This window comes from Aythya ferina (genome assembly GCF_964211825.1).
Source record: "Aythya ferina genome assembly, chromosome: 6".
Lineage (NCBI taxonomy): Eukaryota > Metazoa > Chordata > Aves > Anseriformes > Anatidae > Aythya > Aythya ferina.
The window spans coordinates 21,729,559-21,748,500 of NC_140303.1; the positions used below are offsets into that span (position 1 = coordinate 21,729,559).

The 18,942-nt window shown below is 38.3% G+C and overlaps 1 protein-coding gene across 18 annotated transcripts in view; it reads left to right on the plus strand.

Moving 5' to 3' along the window:
* The first annotated feature begins 133 nt into the window (after nt 1-133).
* Nucleotides 134-18,942, plus strand: part of FASTKD1 (FAST kinase domains 1) — a 33,663-nt gene continuing 14,854 nt past the window's right edge. For 5 of the 18 annotated variants that reach the window (XM_084523341.1, XM_084523336.1, XM_084523347.1 and 2 more), the window contains exons 1-15: nt 2,255-2,337; nt 3,700-3,799; nt 4,685-5,186; nt 5,554-5,622; nt 6,616-6,741; nt 7,927-8,325; nt 9,459-9,569; nt 10,734-10,865; nt 11,868-12,354; nt 13,883-13,997; nt 14,668-14,796; nt 15,549-15,680; nt 16,779-16,892; nt 17,188-17,329; nt 18,379-18,493. In XM_084523341.1, the coding sequence (XP_084379467.1) occupies nt 4,852-5,186; nt 5,554-5,622; nt 6,616-6,741; nt 7,927-8,325; nt 9,459-9,569; nt 10,734-10,865; nt 11,868-12,354; nt 13,883-13,997; nt 14,668-14,796; nt 15,549-15,680; nt 16,779-16,892; nt 17,188-17,329; nt 18,379-18,493 (2,406 nt within the window). In that variant the 5' untranslated portion in view covers nt 2,255-2,337; nt 3,700-3,799; nt 4,685-4,851. Of the gene's footprint in view, nt 251-2,244; nt 2,626-2,645; nt 3,021-3,699; nt 3,800-4,376; nt 4,471-4,684; nt 5,187-5,553; nt 5,623-6,615; nt 6,742-7,926; nt 8,326-9,458; nt 9,570-10,733; nt 10,866-11,867; nt 12,355-13,882; nt 13,998-14,667; nt 14,797-15,548; nt 15,681-16,778; nt 16,893-17,187; nt 17,330-18,378; nt 18,494-18,942 lie in introns of those variants that run through there. The other 13 variants (XM_084523339.1, XM_084523352.1, XM_084523340.1 and 10 more) reach the window with 13 other exon arrangements.

The window sequence follows — 18,942 nt, forward strand, 5'->3', positions numbered from 1 at the left end:
GCGGTTGGGGGAAGGGGGGCGCCCGCCCCCTCCAGCTCGTCAGCGCCGCTCCGCCCCGCCGCCCGCTCCCGCCACCCCTGCTGCCCGCCGCCCCCAGCGGGGCCGGGAGGGTGCCCGTGTGGCGGGGGGCCGGGCCTCCCCCTGCCGGCACAGCGGGGCTCGGCCGCCCGAAGCGCCCCGGACTGCTGCTGCTGGGCTTCACCCCCCCCTCCCCAGCCACGTCTCGGCGTCCGGAGTGACCGGGACATAGGTAAAGGAGGCGTCCCACACCGCCTGCTATGGGGGCTCGGCGCGCGTCATTAGGGCTCGTAAGGAGCTGAAACGGGAAATTTCCTGCAGAAGTTCATGTGGAACAAAGTTCCTGATCTTATCGCGCATCTCTAGTCCTATTCAAAGTTTATATCAATTTGTAATAGACGTAGGGACATGACATTTTATGACACAACATAAAGTTGTGAGCCCCTTCAAAATTTAGTCAGACTCACCCCGAAGCACACACATACTACTCAGACCAGCGAGCTGGTAATTGTACATAACAGGAAATAATGAAAGTGCTATGTTCAACAGGCTTCTGTTCCTGTTGGAAAATTAATTTCCTCCTTCCAAATTTCTGCCAGAAAAAAAAAAAAAAAAAAGGAAAATAGAGACTGGCCCCTGTGAGTTATGAAATCCTGTAATAGTTGGTGATCAGAGTACTGTTTAGCGAATCAATACCAGTTTCAGCACAACATACTTCGGTAAATCTTGTTTTCTTCCCAACTTAAAATTTAAGGCAATTTAACATTTTTAATTTGCATTATTAATTGATTAGCTAATTGACGAGTCAAAATTAAAATATTCAGCATTTTGTAATTGAAAAATGCACATAATTTGCAGAAGTCCTTACATACAAATATTGAAAAGTTTACTTTTATACAGGGAAATTAGATTCCTGGAGTTCCTTGCTAGTTTGCACAAGGCCTGAGATTCTCTTAAAAGGTACGTGCTACCCAAAATAGGGCATACCTTACTACTTTGTGAGATTTCCATATTCATAAGCATCCACTATTTGAGATATAAATGCGGTCAACAATAGAAAAAAGACAAAACCAAACCAGCTATAAAACAGGCAGTCACTTAACTCAAAAGTTGGTCATGGTAATAATACTGGTTGTGATTTTAGATAGAATGATAATGATCTCAGACTGCACCGCAGAAGCTAGAAGAATAAATGAGCACGATGAGTATGACTTTATCGTTGCCTTAAATCGAACGATGTGACTGACCACATCATTAGCTGTTAGATGGTTTTTGTTATTTTAGATGATGATAGAGAAGGTCCAGAAAGATGATCTGGAGCTATACATATACAATGTAAACAACATACATGTTACAACATGTCAGATGTGTGTACTAGAACTCATATTTTTAAACTTTCTTTTTGGTAAAGCATAGAAAAATATAATGTACAAATAAGGTAATGTTAATTCCAGTACAGTGAAGCCAAACACATGAACTTCACTCTTGTTGAACTTCAGTCCCAGTGTGATTTTTCTGGGCAGAGATGGTGTTTCTCCCCTCCAAATATGTTATATAAAAGTTGGTTTTGTTAATGGGACCTTAATAATTGATATTGGTGGGGTGCACCAGGCACGAACCTACAGATAATAATATGGCCTTGGAACTTTAAAAATATTCTTTTATTTGTTTTGGAAGGCCTATTTTTTTCCCCTTTTTCCGTACATCTGGCAGCTCATGGGGATGCTGTGTTGGGGCACACACCAAGGCAGCGCAGAGACGCACCACACAGCACAGAGGCGAGGCAACGTGTTTGTTTTAAGCGAGCAGCCTCCTTCCATGGCTTGCATGGCAGAAGTCTTGCGAAAACGCGAGTTAAGGACTTGTCAGATTTTGCTCTGCGGGCGTCGGGATGCCTTAAAAGTCGCACACAACACTGATTCCTGCGTTTCCTTATTTAATCTTTAAGCCAGCACCAAGGACACACCTCGCACCCCGCGGCCGAGGCTGTGCCCCCCGGGCGGCCTCCACCCCTCCGCCAACCGGCGGGCGCCGACGGCCTGGCCCGGTAGGGGCGGCGGGACCGGGCCGGGGCCCCTCAGGGCAGCGGTGAGGGCAGGCGGCGCCGGACAGGGCAAGGGTGGAAGGCCCGGGCCGCCGGCGGAGCGCCCTGCCGTTCCCGCCGCCTCTGAAGCGCTTCCGAGTCACCACCGCTCGGCGGGGAAGTGGGAGGCGGCCTCGGAAGGGGAGGTAGAGGAGGAAGGGGAGGAAGGGAGGAAGGCCGCGCCAGGAGCTCTGCCAGCCACACGCGTGGCCGCGGCTCGGCTCACAGGAGGGGAGGTAGCGCTCAGAGGCGGGTGGAAAGCGTCCCGTGTGGCATAAGCGGTTCTCTTAATGCCTGAGCCTCTTAACGCTCTGCGCCTGTCGTCCTCGGCGCGCAGAGGGTGTACGCGTGTCCTGTGCGGAGAATTTCCTGCCTTACCCCAGTTTATAATGCGGTCTTGATAATACTTACTAAGTTTCGTCCGCTTTTAGCTGTTTTAAGATACTTTATTAAATTATTAAATAATTAAAATAATTTGTTGTGCTTTAAGTTTGTATGGTAGATAGAAGAGGATAGTTACTTAGGTGGGTAATCGTTTCCTACTCTTAATCCATGTATTCCTAAGTTTAAAAACATACGATGTTTCCTCTTGGGTTTCTTTTTATAAGATATTAAAATTAATTACAACTTAAGCCACATAAAAGCTTGTGATAAATCCCTTGCATCTGCTAAATACCTTCCAGAAAGGCAAATCCTTGAAAACTTCCTGCAGTTTTTTTTCTACAGAGATCCCAGTCACTAGCACAGGGGATGCACGGTCCATTGCAGCACAAGAGGGGGAGTGGATGCATTACCTGGGCTTATGGGGAAATTCTGCGTGTGACGTTTTTGTCTTTTCTTTATCTATTTTATTTACTTCATTCTGTCTTATAGCTGAGTAGCTTGCCAGTGTGGTGGAGAATAAAGGTTAATTGATAAGGTAATTTTTTTTGCAACCACATGGACATATGAAAATAGAGGAACAGTAAACATGGCAAAAATATCCTAATAAAAATTAATGTTTTGTAATACATTGTATAAATTCTTAAAAACAAGTTTAAATATATGAGCATTCTTTTAAAGGGATTCCTCTGATGCTGTCTTAGTTCTCCAAAAGGATAATAATAATAATACAAAAATACTCATTTACAGCTAGGACTCCAGATGTGGTCTTGCAAAAAGGTTAAAACTGTGCTAGTTTTCAAGCTGTATTTTGCTATCACATCATTAGAGAGGAAACACATTAGTTTACAAAGAGGAAAAAATAGGTTGTTTGTGTAGCTCAGTAATTCTGATAGCAGCTTCTACTTACAAGCTGTTGGTGGAACAGTCAACAGTTTCTGCTTTTGGCTATGGTTGCTCTGTATGATTTTCTTCATATATATGCATCTACCCAGCAAAAGGGAACAGAGGAAGTATTTTTAAAAAAGCTTGGAAAATATGTGGGATAAAAAAATTGCTGAATGGTCTTGTAAAAGCGGTCAATTTAGTACTTGTGATTTTTGTTAAAGTTGCTAGATTGTGATTTAGCAGTGGCTCGACCAATCTTCGTTCTGTATTTCAGCTTACTGAATCTACATTTTAAAATCTCATATGAGAAGTTTTTTTTTCTTTCTCAGTAGAGACCTAGTACCTGTTGCTGCTCTGGTCTTGATAATGTTAGACTGATGGAATCATGCCTCCAGCTGAAGATCGTTCGTTTTTGTTGATGGGAATAAGGTATGTTGATAATTTTTGTTGGTAGTGGTTATATCCCCTAAAGCAAGACTTCTGGACTTTTCCATGGTCTCTGATTTAAGGGAATTTAATGGGTCTTTTTGGTGTACCACAGTATTTACCACATCTGGTCTATGTTCTGCAGCTCAGAACCAATTCTGTAGCTTGTAGAATATGTAATTGTTGGCACTATATAAATTGGGGGATATATTAAGAAAACAAATCACTATTTGCCAATTTTTTTTTTTAGATAAAACTGTAGTTTCCACTGTCATTTGGGGAATTAGCTTGTTTTTATTTTGTACAGTGATTTTAGCTGATGGGACTGATCATCGTTCTGTGTTACAGATGTGGTGAACCTTTGTGACTAGAAGTCAAATAGCAAAGTCTTCATTGTTTACAAAACATGGACTAGAGAGAGCAGAGTGAAAAGAAAACGCTGGGAGAGACTCATAGGCCGGGAACAGTTGCTGTTAGTGTGGGCTGGGCAGAGGTATAGGTCTGGAGTCACCCAGCGATGCCAGCTCAGGAGCTCTTGCTGGGTCACTTCCTTTTACTGCCAACAGTTGTTTCCTTTCAGTTCCCAGACCCCAGTTTGGGAACATGCTGCCGGCACGTTATAGAGCCCATCTTTGCCTTCTCAATTTTAGCATGACAGCACATGCGTTTTAGAGGTAGGTTTCTAAATCTGAAAATTTACCACGCAGACAGGTTTTCTTAGCGCTTTTGAGTGTTTTGGTGTACGTTGTTAGGAGGTTCTCTGAGAAGAATTCAGGATGTATGTTTTTCTTAAGCTTATGTTAACTTAGAAGATTAAAAGGCAGAGACATTGATTTTTAGTTGGTAATGATGACTGTACGTGACTGCTTTAATTCTATCTTACTCCAGGTACCTCAGAAATGAATTATTCTTAATACAGTGGCCCTACTGGATGAAAGGAAAATAATCGTCTGTCTTCCAAATGCCCGAGTTTGTTCTTTGCAAGAACATGTTTTACTGTGAAAAATGAAAGGACCTTTCTGGACACTTTAAAGATAGCTGGTGGACTTAGCAAAATGCTTTGTTTGAGGAAGGTTTATTTGTTTGCACTGAGACGTTACCAAGCTCGAACTCTGAGTAGTGATCTGCTTTTGAGCCAGATAAATAACTGCACCCATGAAGATGAAGTGTTCAGTCTTGTTGGAAGGAACAAGGCCAGGCTTTCTGAAAAACACGTGGGAATTGCACTGAATGTGCTGTGGCAATTGCAAAAGAAGAGGCCCCTTCTCTTAAGGACTAGTGACTATGTAAGAAATCACTCCCAGTTTCTTGCTCTTTGCGTTTTAGCAGAAAACAAGGTAGAACACATGGAAAATGAGTTGATAGTGGACACCCTGTACAGTATTCAGAGGTAGGCAGCATTATGTTGAATTCCACATCTATACATTCTGTATCTGGTAATAAAAAGAGTGTCGCTGTGAGTCCAAATTCCAACTATGAGGAAATGGGGACGCTGTTCTGCCTGAGCTTCTGTACTCTTACTGTGTGACAACTTTCTATGCCTCAATTTGCCAGCTCCAAGCAGGATTGATATGTTTTGCACTCCCAGTAAATGGGGTTATGATTAGTGCACAAATGTTTATAATGTGTTCTTAGATACGTTTGGAGGGAGTGGTAGAAACATAAGATGTGATACATAATGTGAAGATATGTCTCTTGCGTGATTTCCTTTCAATTTCTGAAGCAAACTTTCAAACTGTTACGTTTTCGTTCTGAAGGCTCAATGTTGAAGACCATGATTCTCTAGCAGGAGTGCTTGTTACAGAAGCATGGAAAAGATTAGAAAGGCAAGTACTGTAATTGTGTGCTTTGTGAAGGGTGTAAGGTGTAGGCATGGTTTGCCTCACACAATGCTATTCAGAGTTCTCAAAGAGTATTTACAAGATAATGTTTCAAACATTATGTGAGTATTTTAAGTGTCAGTTGCCTTTTGAAGGTTTTGGAAATTATTTTTATATAATGTTGAGGCTTTGAGTTGATGGAGTTTGGTACTTGGATGCTGAAGAGATTCAGATACTGCAACAATGGATGTCTAACATGGATTTTGAAATATATTGCCTGTGATTTATGTCTGAAGCAAATTGCAAGTTTTGATGTTTACAATGATAACTTCGTGCTTGCTGTCCAACTTTGAAATGGTAGTTTGAAACCAGCTACGAGCTCATCTTAATACTAGTAATGATGAGTACCAGCTCATCTTAATACTAGTAATATTTTTTTAAGTATTATTTTAAAACACCAGTATTTTCCCATTGTGATTTTTTTTGTTTTTTTTTTAGTATTGTAATACTAATTTTTAGTATTGTAATTTTAATTTTTTCATCTCAGCTTAATGGCAGGAGTGTCAGTCTGGGCACCAACATCACAGAATTGCCTTTCCCAGCTTAACACCTGGGGCATCTTGACAAGTAAATAAATTCAGTGTAGCATGAACACAAAATGACATTTAGGTAATAATTTACATCAATTTTAGCTATTTCAGAATTTATTGCTTCAGGATGTAATCTTCATAGATCTCTTAAACTGATCTGATTAAACTGAAGAACTTCCATTTTTTGGAGAGCTGTGTGTGCACAGTATGTTTTCATATAAAGTACGGAGGTATTTTGACAAAGTTCAAGGTATCACTGTAGGTGACCAAATAGGAAATGTGTAAATATCATTTCTTTGTTTTGTAATGTGAGTGTAACCTTTTATACAGTTGCTGAATTAGTTTTTTGCCTTGCTATTTACTAGAAATAAAAGGCAAATAATCTTTTCTTTCTTTGATGTCTTAACAGGCTTAGTTTACCAGCTCTGTCGAAATTTGCACTGTGTTTATACAAGCAGCACAGACAGTTTAGTCCCGTAATTGGCAAAATAGCTCATATTGTGGACATGAAACTGGATTCTATAGAGGATATAAGGTAAGCGTCAAGAGTGAAATTGAGTAGCATGAGAAGCAGTATGTCACAACTGCTGGGGTTTCTTTGTTAAACACTTTCCATTTTTCTTAACTGAAGTTTTTTTGTTTGTTTGTTTGTTTTTTTCTTCCCAATTTGGGCTTTTCATGGACAGGTTTGCTCAGGTGACTCTATTTTCCCAATTACTTTGTGAAGAGTTTCTCTATAACCAATCTAAGTGCTGAATTAAAACTGATGTTCCACTTACAGTGGAAAAACAGCAGGTATTTCTTTAACCAGATTCTAAATTTTACATGGAGTTTTCTGAGAATTTAGAGGCTAGTGATTCACTAGAACTTGTCTGTCTACTATGAGATGAATAGTTTCTCTTTTATGACATTAGTATAGTTTATTATTGTGAGTAGTAATATGGAATCTTAAAGCAGTGTCATTTTTAGACTGTTTTTTGACAAGTTAAATGAATCAATTCTCTCACTAAGATATTTATCGGATTACCTTAATATTAAAATGACTTAAAACCTGTCTTCCTTGTCAAAAGAGTCTGAGCTTCTTTTTCTTGCCTCTGTTCTGTCTGGGTCATTTTAGTAAAGGCTGCTCTAGGCTGCTCTTTTTTTATTTCTTTTTACAGCACCACCACCAGTCTCAACTTCTTTACTTCTTTATTATTATTATTATTATTTTTTTACAGATACGGGCAGCCAGTTTATGAATCTAACTGAATGAGACAGCATTTCTTTAAAGGATTGATTCACCTTTGGTTTTAGTTATCCCCTTAGGAAGGGATTTTTTCTTTAGGAATGGTAGTGACTAGTTTCCCCAGTCTGTCTCTTGAGGATTGATTGGGTTTCTTTAGTTTTCATTGAACATCAAAGATCTTTTTGCATATTTGAGTTAGGCAAGTCAGGGGTGTGCATTAGGCAAACATTTTTATCATAAACAACTTTGTCGGAGGTGGTTCGAAAATCACGGTCATTTCAGTAATTCACTGGAAGCAGAATTTTGAAATTATTTAGACAAGTGATTTTTGCTTAGCTATTTTTTGTACATCAGATTTAAAATTCTCCATGACACAGAAGTCAGCAACATTCTAACTAACATTCCTTTCTTTGGCTAGTTTATTTAAGAAGTCTGAAATGTGTTACTTACTATGTTCAATCTGTAAGCATAAAATCTTTTGAATCTTTTTAGGATTTTGTCAGTTTTGATGATCAGCATATCTGATGTTATCTCACAGAGTTTTCGAGATCGATTACTAAAGAAGGCTGAACAGCTCTTAGGAGAAGAGGATGAGGTCTACTTCAATTACGCCAAAAGAATAACACAATTTCTTCAAAATGTTAAACTGACATACTATCCATTGCTAGAAAAATGTAATAAGATTTTCCTTAAAAGTGCCTCCCAGCTTGATTTACACAATATTAGTATTATTTTCGGACTGTATGAGCAGCTGGGTTTTGACAGTGCTGAATTCCGCTTGGTTGCTAAACAGCTGCTGTCTGAATCGATAGATGATTATCATGATCCTGAAACCTTTTCAAAATTATTTTTTATTCTTGGGCCTATGGCCGGATCCAAGGTGAGAGAAAGGTAAGTTTATTAACAATTTTGTCTTATTTATGACTTACACGTAATCTTACACACAAATTGAAAATGATTTAGTGTCTCAGGGAATTTCTGAGTCTCTCCATGAGCTGAGCATTAGGTTTTCTAGTTGTAACTTTATAGCAATGAATTATTTAATTTTGGAAACACTGTCATAGCAGTTTGTCTTGTGGCAGTTGCATCAAAAGCTGGATCTAATAAACAAAGGGGAGTGGGAATACTGTTATTCAAGGCCATCCTGCAGCTCTGTCTCTTAAACTGAATCATTTCCTTTCACAGGGGATGGTGTTAACAAACTTACTGACTTTCCCCTGAGAAATACATGCATTAGCATGTGTTGCTTTTTCCTTTTAAGATGTGCAGTAGCTGAAACAGCCTGAGTCTTGTCCTATCTCAGTTTGCTGTACATCCTATTCTATATGAAGGGATGGCAGCAGGGAACCCTCCAGCATTAATTTAGCAATTAGAGCATAGTGTTGTGTGGCAGATCTTGCTCTGCCTGTTTGTCTTGCACCACAAAATCTTCTTTGGGGGTGGTGGTAGTCATGGATCTCTCAAAGTCTTCGGTTTTAGGCAGAATTTGCTATGTTAATTATGATTAGTCATATTATCAGGCTTTTCTTCATGAGCACTTACTTCTATTCAGAGCTCTGGATATACTGTACAATCAGTTATGAAAGCCTGTACTGGTTTTGCCACAGGTGGCCAAAACCTTTTCCTAGATCTTTCTGTACTTCTTATTGAAGGTCAAAGTGAAGCAGAAAGTTATTAGTCTTACTTGTCTCAGAACAACTCATGTTTGATTCTGTTATCTGTAGTTTGCTGATTGATGGTGAATTGTTTAGTGCTTTAGAGTATCTTCCTTATTTTTGTACTACTTTCAGAAGTATTGGACTTGCTGACCTGATGTAGTACGTTTGCGTCTCTATCTGTGCCATAGATCTTTGCCATACTGTTCAGAAGAAGGGTTCACAAAATAAAGGCCCTTGGTTTTCCTGTATTTCCTAAAGTAGTATGTTGGTTCTTTTTCCTCCCAGACAAAGAACATTGCTACAATCTTTGCTCCATCTTTTCAAAAATTTTGCTTAGGAGAATAAATCTTTTCTTTTCCTCTTCAGGTTGCTAGTGACTGCAGCGCACATGGCAGAAGGATTTAGCAGTCATCAGGTGTTGGGGATACTAAAGACAATGCAGAAAATGAAATGTAGAAATTCTCATCTACTCAAAAAGTAATTTTTTTTATACTATTAAATGGTTTTCTTCTATAGGCAAATTATTTCCATGTAGTATGAAAAACTATGTAATATCCCACTGGGAGTGGAGAGTGTGTCACTTACATACAAATGCATACACTCTATATAATTAGCTATTACAGACTTCAGAATATCACACCTTGACCCAGAAGTAGTTGAGACAGTTCAGGAATTTCGTAGAAGGGCATTTGAATCTTATTGAGATAATATAATACAACTTTTATCTTCTTTACTATATCTTTTCTGAATAAACTTATTCTCTAACAATTACTATAATTTTATGAGAGAAATGAGCATACATGAAGTTGTAGAGAACGCGTCCTATCTTAGGGACACGTTACTGATGCGAGTTGTTTCTTCAAAAGTTATTGTGCTCTAATTTGAACTAAGTTGTATTGTTAAGAACCAAGCCTAGATTTTCTGCAATTGTAAATTGAACATGGTTTATAGGAGAGGTACTATCTTTGATACAGTTAGGGTGCAAGCAATTGAGGTTTTAGGTGTATGAGACTATCATCAGATATGTGATATGGAACAGAGTTAAAAGCAGGTTATGAGCACCCCAGATTGAACGTAGTTGTATGAACCAAATAGATCCTTGTAAGAAAATAGACAAATGTAACTGTGGTATTGATGGGAAGACCAGGTGAATTCATGCTTTTTCTCCTTGAATCTCACTGTCTAAAAAAGGTCTTAATAGAAGTCATTACCACACTATACAAATCTAGACCTCTCTGGCAGTTTTAGACCAACATAGATGTAGCGACACTACAGTTACAGTTTAAATGAGTATAGTTGTGTTGAACCTGGCAGTGGTGTTCTGTTTTTTCCCATTCTTGATTCGCTCGTTCCAATGATCTAAATTTAACTGGTTGTAAATTCTGTATCAGAAGTAATTAGAGAGGAGTAGCTGTTTTGCTGTGATAGTAGATTAAATAACTAAAGCCCTCAGCTGGAGAGAGGCTGTTGCATCTAAGTGGAGCACCATCAAAACTGAGGTGGAGAGGAGTACAGGTGTATACAACCCTCCACTTAGGTACTGTGCAATGTGGGACACCCCTTTTTCATATGGCATGTTGTGTTTTGCAGTATCTTTTGCATTAACATAATACCATGCCATCTTTTTCTGTTTGTATTCAGAATGGTTTCTGTTCTGCACAAACACTTGGATAGCTATCATGTATTACAGTTGATAAAGTTAACGCAGTATTTGATGTTATTGCGTTGCCGCGATCAGGAGCTGTTTGCCAAACTAAAAACATCGCTATTTGGGTAAGTATGTATTCCTGAAAAAGTAATGGCCTATTGAAGTATTACACAGTTGTCTAAATATTTTAAATAACAAGCTAAAACGTTAAATTGTTTTCATGAAATATGAAGAAGTAACAAACTCAAAACAATTTGATTCTGTGAACACGTACGTGAAAGGACAGGAAATTGATATTGTCTCAACTGTAGACCTAGCAGTATCTGCTAGTAAATTTGATATCTTTTTAAAATAGATTTTCTCTTCCCTCCATTGGCCACTGCAAAATAAAGACATTGAACAGGAAATTTTTACTGGTACTTTACAGGAAGGCTATGCATTACTGTCTTCTCTGATACTTGAAGGAACAAGTAATGAAAAGTATATAGTAAGGGTGTCCTGGTGGGAACAAGTGAAATTATGATGCAGAAGTAGTCTTCTATTGATTGAAGAACTTCCTAGTTCTCGTGGTTATGAAGCTGCCACATAGAATGGGAAATTCTGGAATTGTGGGAAAAGAGATCTGCCACCATCACTTTCACTTCTCAGCCTCTAGGAATGAAGTGCCCTGGCTGAACGTGTTTTTTTGTGGATGATACCTTTGTTCCTCAGGCATCTCAGAACTTGGTGCTCCCCATGACGCCTGCTAAGGAGTTAATTTGGCAGTCACAGAAATTATCCAGGCCCTAGAAACCCACAGACTCGGCTAACAAGGACAGATCTATCCTTATTAAGGACTTTTGTGTTCTCAGTAACACGTGAAGCCTCACTGGCTTAGATGCCCCGTCACCTTCTTTTTTTCAATTTTGAATAAATCAGAAGAAAGAAGCTAATCTTGGAATGAAAAAAGCTGGTAGTCATTCTCTATGTGAACTTCTACAATGTCATTCATTTTGTACTTATGCTTGAAACAATGTGCTGTTCTTGACTTTTTGAATAGAATTTTCATGCATGTAATTTACTGATTTATTTTAACATTTGCCCTATGTCAGTACTGATGGCCTATTTTTCTTTTGCATCTCTTCCAGTTTTTTAAAATCTAGTGTCATACCTGCTGATACTGCTGCAATAATTCGTGTTCTGGCCATGCTTCCTTCCTCTCAAGTAGAAGAAATCATTGTAAACAAAGCAACAGCAATTCTACCTCAGTGCAATCTCCAGCATTTGAATTATATTGCTACAGCTCTTATCAAATGGAATCACTATGACCAGTTGCACTGGCAAAACACTTCAGAGCTATGTGTAAAGCTTCTGCAGAAAATAAATGACTGTGGATTTCAGAGGCTTCGCAAAGCTGGGAATTTAAATCTTCTGTTGGAAGAACTCACACATGTGAATGGAGAGTGGTTTCAGGAGGTCATCAGGGAGCAAACTGTGGCCACGTGTCAGCACTTGATAGACCGAGTAACATGGGCAAATTTATTACAGTTGTCTTTTTTTCTCATAAAGACAAACCACCGCTGTCCTTCATTACTTGACAGAATAGCATCTGTGACTGTTGAAAATACAGACAAGGTATTACCGTTTTTCTTTCCATCTCCTGTGTAAGTTACTCAGTAAGAAAGGACAGATTAGTAGTAAATGGAACAGGTTTAAAGCCCTAAAAATCCATTGGCTGGTTTTACCTGAAGTTTTCAGGTTTTACCTGAAATTTTCAGGTTTTGCCTGAAGGTTGTGTTTTGTTTTGTTTTTCTCTTGAATCTACCATTTCAAGTGAGTGAGGATTTTGAGTAAACATAAAAATAAAAATAAAAGGGATGTTCTTAGGTAGTGTACTCAAGTAATCTTTTTAGCTCACTTGCAGGAGTTTTATATGAAGCAGTTTGTAATTTCATTCCATTAATACAGATTTCAAATACAGATTTGGACTTGGCTACTGTTTTCTAAGTAGATACTTAGATTGCTGTAGCTGTCTCTTATTTTCCATGATACTTGCAGCTTTTTAACAGTATTTTTGCATTGGGCCAGAAGTCATTCTAGCTTAGGATCCAGGCTTTGACAAATGTGAAAGCAGTTTGGTAGCAAGGACAAATAAAGGTTTTGAGATCCTCTCCCTGGAACAGTCTTCCACAAATGCCAAGATTTTGTAGGCTAAAGATGGCCTATGATTAATCCTCTCTAATAGCTGTTAATGGATCTGTCCTACACTTTCTTTTTTCTGGATTTGAATCTACTTATTTTTTAAGCCTTTACAAAATGGCACACTGATAGTGATTTTTTTTTTTTATTTTAAGTTATTCATGATTGTTTAAAAGCATTTCCTTCCATTCCTTAAACATGAAATCTGAAAGTTTCAGTACATTATATTAAGAGAAGCATTCAGCTTCTCCACAGCTGCGTGTTATAAACAATGTAGTGTGGCTGTACATGGAAACATACACTCCCAGTACCTTTTCTATTTCTACATCTTTCTTGAAGGATGGAGGTGGTGGACTAGAACAGCACAGTGCTAGGGATTTCTCCTGAGCATTGAATTGATGTGTTTCAGAGAACAAACCACAGCTTAAGCGTTTTCTTCAGTGTAACTCTCTTTGGAGCTCATCTTTGCATTCAGGTGTACATTATAATTAAATATTTCTTTTATCTTCTTACAGTATAGCCACATCAGATGGTGTATGTTTTTTCATTACCCCTTCTTGTGTGGATCTCCTCAGTACCCTGTCTTTTTGGTCAAAATTACTATGTTTTCCTGCTGTCTTTTTTCAATTTTTTGAAAATTTTCAATTTTTTCTTGTGAGAGCATACTCTCTTTAAGAGCGTTGGATGGGAAACCTTTTTAAGAGGTTAAAGTCTAAGCATACAGTAACAGTTGGATTATCTACATAAAATAGATTTTGATTTTTAGCCATAGTTGCAATTTTAATGACTTCCACATTTTATTATTTTATTCATTTTTCTCCAGTAAAAGCTAAGGACCCCCCTCCCCAAAAAAAAAAAGTCTTAGTCTTCCTGTTCTGAACGAATTATGAAACCTTTTTTATTATAAAGCAATATTAGAATATTTTACACTGGCTTTACAATGTCTTTTTCCTCTCTTCCCCAGATCCATCCCTTTGAAATGTATTTTATTCTCTGCCTTTTCTCTGTTCTGAACTATGATCCACCTGGCAATGAAGAGTTCTTTGAGAGTTGTATCCAACATCTTACTTCTAACTTGAGTAAGTGCATTAGAAAAACATATGCTGAGTAACACATCGACATTTTATTTATACTGGACAAGAATGGGATTAAGATGGCATTTTTTTAAGCCACGGGAAAAACTGTGCCTGTATGTTACTACTAATATTCTGCAAGATTGAATGTATGTTTTATGGGGTTTTCTAGCTTCATTTCATCCTTTAAAAAATGCTGTTAATAAGGGAATAGCGAAGTATCCTGAGCATAGTGTAAAACAAATGAAAAGTCTGATTAATGTACTATGCAGGTATTGGAATTAATTGTTTTGGCACTCCCCAAGGAAACATTAGATGAAGACAGGACATGTTTATAGTTCATCACAAAGAGGTGACTAAGTTGTAGGGGAAAATGTATGGCCACTCAATTTTTTTCTTTTTTGTTTGATAATACAGCCTAATGGAAGTGCAAAAAATTGTTAGCTACTGAAATGTTGTGGAGTTGCCTTTTTAAGACGGAGTTGTTTCCTCCTGCAAAGAAATGGCAAGTGTTACCTTACACTTTGGTGCAGTTAGCAGAGGTACCCCTTCATCTGGATATGTGTTCATTTAATATGTTAAGACAGAAACTTGGATGAGTTGAGATGCAGGAGAACATTGCAAGTCCTTTCTATGGTATGTTGTGTTAACATGGATTTCCGTTTGGCTTTTAAAGGTTGTTTTGAAACTCACCACTTGGTGCTGCTTGGTCATGTTTTGGCAGTGGCTGGTTATTTTCCTCCAGCTCTGATAAAGACAATATTTAATGTTTCTTTCCTAAGCAAATTGGATGCTCAACTTGAAGGTAAATATCTAACTCGGATGAATTTGGTTGTGTAGTGTTTGACATAAAATGAAATTGTGGACATATATATGACTTCAGAAGTAGACTTATTCTTTAAATCATTTGATGTACTGGAGAAAACCCTCTATGTAATCTAGTCAGTATTTGAAGGCTAGAAGGGAAGGAATGAACAAAAATCTGTGCTTTGTTTTAAAATACTGATATATATTACAGATGCTGCTGCCAGATGAGGGTTAATCCAAACAAATTTTATAGTCAATTTATTGCAATCAGTATATTCAATTTTATTGGGAATAAAATTACCTGAATGTAGTAGTATTGCAAGAAAGAGCCAGAGTCCAAAGGTCAAGAAATAATGTGGAATTCTTACCTGTAAGAAATGAGTCGCATTGGTTTCTTCTCCCTTAGTAAGAGACTGAGTGTTTGACTGTTTCCTGTCATTGTTTGCTATAGATGCACTACTGACATTTTGTCATCCACCACCTAACTAAAAGTTAAATGATGAGAGAGTTTAAATTGCTACTTTCTATTATGCTATTCTTCTTAATATCAAACAACATTTACTTTTCGTTTTTCTTTAAAGGATTTTTGAGAAGCTTTTAAAATTTTGTGGCACGAATATTATAAATACTACAGTGCATGGATATAGTGCATGGATATTTATTTAGTAAATAATTCAGAGGTAGCCAGCTAGTAAAATGTAATGGGTTTTTCCCTCTTCAGTTCACAGCTTTTTTTTAACTTTAATTTAGTCCTGTCTGATACCTTAAAGCAGAGGGTCCGCTCACGCCTTATGAAACTGAACAGAGCAGTCTGTCTGGAATGCCCGGAGTTTCACATCCCTTGGTTTCATGAGCACTATTGCCACCACATCTTTTATACAGGTAAGAAATTTAGGAGGGGAAAAACTGCCCTTGTAATAATCTGTTTTCAACAGTCTGCTAGGCACTTGTTCTAAAACTTTCCTGCTGACAATAGCACACAATAGAAGCTCAGAAAGGCACACTCCCATTATCCACCAAGGGTGTGTTCTTGAAAAGTGTGAGCATATTAATGTACTTAAGAGGGGATATTTATACCTAAGAAATACAATTTATATACACAGAGTTGGTATATATGACATAGGGAATGAAGCAGGAACAGGATCATCAGGATTGTCTACTAGAGGAGATGCTGTGTTTTCAGAATGCATCACTGATCCCTACTTCACTTAGGAGGATGAACATTTGACTTAGATCTCTTAGGGTGAGCATTTTTGCTACTTCTTTTTAAACTCACTGCTGTCATCTTCCTCAGAAGAATCGAGGTCCATCAAGGCTGAGAGATGTTAAGTGTTCAGCTTCACAGATGTAGGAGCTGAGATCTTCAAGAACAGTGACCATTTCGGAAAGTATAGCCAATGTAAATCCAGTATCTCCTCTATTAATTCTTAAGGAGAGATCTACTTTGCAAACTTGTCTGCGTTACCTATGAGACTGAAGATATTTAATGGAGCAAGGCATTAAACAATCTGAAATAGGTAGAGCAGTGACAGATAGTGGGGTATCCCCATAAGAGATGCAAAATCAGTAAATGTTTATTTAATGGTCTAACTCTATAATATATAGAGTATATATATAGTCTATAATAAGCTCTAAATGCTTATTTAATGGTCTAAGCAAGATTAAAAACAAGTAAAAGCGAAACCTGAGAACCGCTCAAACCAGAAGCCAAAGTGTTTGTTGAATGTGAGTGGGAAAACTCAGGATGGAAAGTCTGGATTTGCAATTTGTGCACCTAGTACATTAGTAGGCACCTGTCACTTTCCTCCCAAAATGTGGTGATATGATCTCTGAGTTATGATGGAATAACACCAGGGAACAGTGTAAAAGCTTCTTCAATTCAGTGGGCTGACTGTTAAAAATGCAGTTTCACAAAATTCTATTTCAAAATGTTGGTTGTTGTGCATTTTGATATGTGAATTCTTTATTTTGTCATTACAGGTAGGAGCCGAATAAATCCACTGCGACAGCACATTCACAAAATGCTGGCAGAGATCTTAGGAGGGAGCCATTATACAAGAGTGTCTGTTCTCACACCATACTACTATGAAATAGGTGAGAATTTTACTCCTTTAAGGATTGCTATGGAGACTGCTGATACCACTATTATCACCAAAGTTAGGAAGCCCCTGGGGCTGTGGATTCTAAGGCCACAAGATACTGCAAAGAAGAAACTGCTGTTTTGGCAGTTAGTACAAAACACACTTTTAAAAAATGTTATGTAATACAGATACAAACGTTGGATACTGCGAATTATGATTGTCACTTAGTTTTTCTGAATGTAAACACTATACTGATCAAATTATGTTTCTTTTTTCAGACTCCTAAACAGAGTTGTGTTTTCTCACAGATTTTGAGTGCATTCTGGATAAAAATAAAAAGCCTCTTTCCTATATGGCTCAGAATATACTTCTGGGTGCTTTGGAGGGAATACACTGGAGATGTGACATCAAGGTTGAAGAGAGAAAGGCTCTGCCACCAGGGGCTCAGAGGTTAGTGCCTGGAATTCTTATATGAGTTCTTCCCAGCTTAGGTCAAGTTTAGTCCAGGTTTCTGATGGTTTTGTCCTAAATAGTTGGTGGAATCCCTGGGCTGTTTATTTTTCTGTTCCTTTTCCCAAAGCTTTACCCTTCCTAGGTGTGGTGGGTTGGCCCCAGCCAGCAGGTAAGTTTCTACCCACTTGCTCGCTCACTGCCCCTCGGGTGGGATGGGGAACAGAATCTGGAGGATGAAAGTGAGAAAAAATATATATATTCAGTCAATATAAATATAGATTAAGAACTGAAGGGGAAAAAAAAAAGGAACAGAAATCAAGCGTTGCAAATGCAGTCACTCACCACCAGCAGATCAAGCTTTGACTACTTTGGAAAAACTCCTCATCTTATTGTGGGCATGAAGTTATGTGGTGTGGAATATCACTTTGGCCAGTTGAAGTCAGCTGTCCCAGGTGGGCCCCCTCCCAGCCTCTTGCCAACCCCAGCCTACACCCTGTGGGGGCAGAGTGAGAAACAGAAGGCCTTGATGCTATGCAAGGACTGTTTAGCAACAGCAAAAAAATGGGTGTAGATTTATCAACACTGTTTTGATCACTAGTCAAAAATATGGCAACATAGAGGATGTTATGAAGAATATTAATTCTGTCTCAGCCAAACCCAGTACACTTGGGTAGATTTTTGACATTTTAGATTTTTGATTACTCAGGTACATTCTTGACCTTTGTATTTTATGAGATTAGAATACTGATTTCCTCCCACCTCTTTGAATGTAAGCCTTGAACATGTTGGGTGCTGGTTTTGCCATTTGAACAAAACAGATGCAAGAAAGAAATGCTTTTTCAAAGTGATGTGAAGTTCCAGTATGGCTAGATAAATGTAAGGAAAATGTTTTGTCTAGTTTCAGGAAGTTGTTTAATTTTCTTTTTCTGTGAATTGCTAGGTTTATCTAGTAATGGTCTTACTGCAAATATCAACTGAGCTAGAAATACCACGTCTTGGTATTCAGGTGGAACCTGAAAGTAAATCCACAATTTTGTTGTTTGCAGAATTGCTTTGGAACTTCTTGATTCAAAAGCTTTTATCAAAGGTTCACATCACCTGAAAGGAGAAGCTGCAGTGAAAAAACGACACCTGGAAATGCTGGGGTACCGGGTCATTCAGGTGAGCAGTCAATAATATTCTGTGTCTTCTATTGAATTGTACCTGTAGTGCAGATTGATACATTTTCCTTACAACAGATTTAAAGGTAGTTTTCCTCTAATAGTTAAAAACACCTACTGGGTGAGAACCATTCTTTAATTTAGGGGTGAAATTTTGAGCTGTTTATAGACTTTATAGAACTTGCACCTTCTCTGAAAGCACCTGAAGCAAGGATGAAGTTAAAAAGTCTTAGCCTTACCTTACTGCAGGCAAACTAGCAATCTCAACGTAGCCTGAGTAAAGAAAAAAAGTTAAAATGGAAATTTCAGTTCAATACACCAAAGATTTTTGCATGAGAAAAAGTTGAACATACGCTCATAGACCCACACAGAATCAGTTATGGCAACTCACATGTGGGTCATGGATGTTGGCTGTCTGGTGGAGTGGTAGTACTGTGACTACAAAGACTA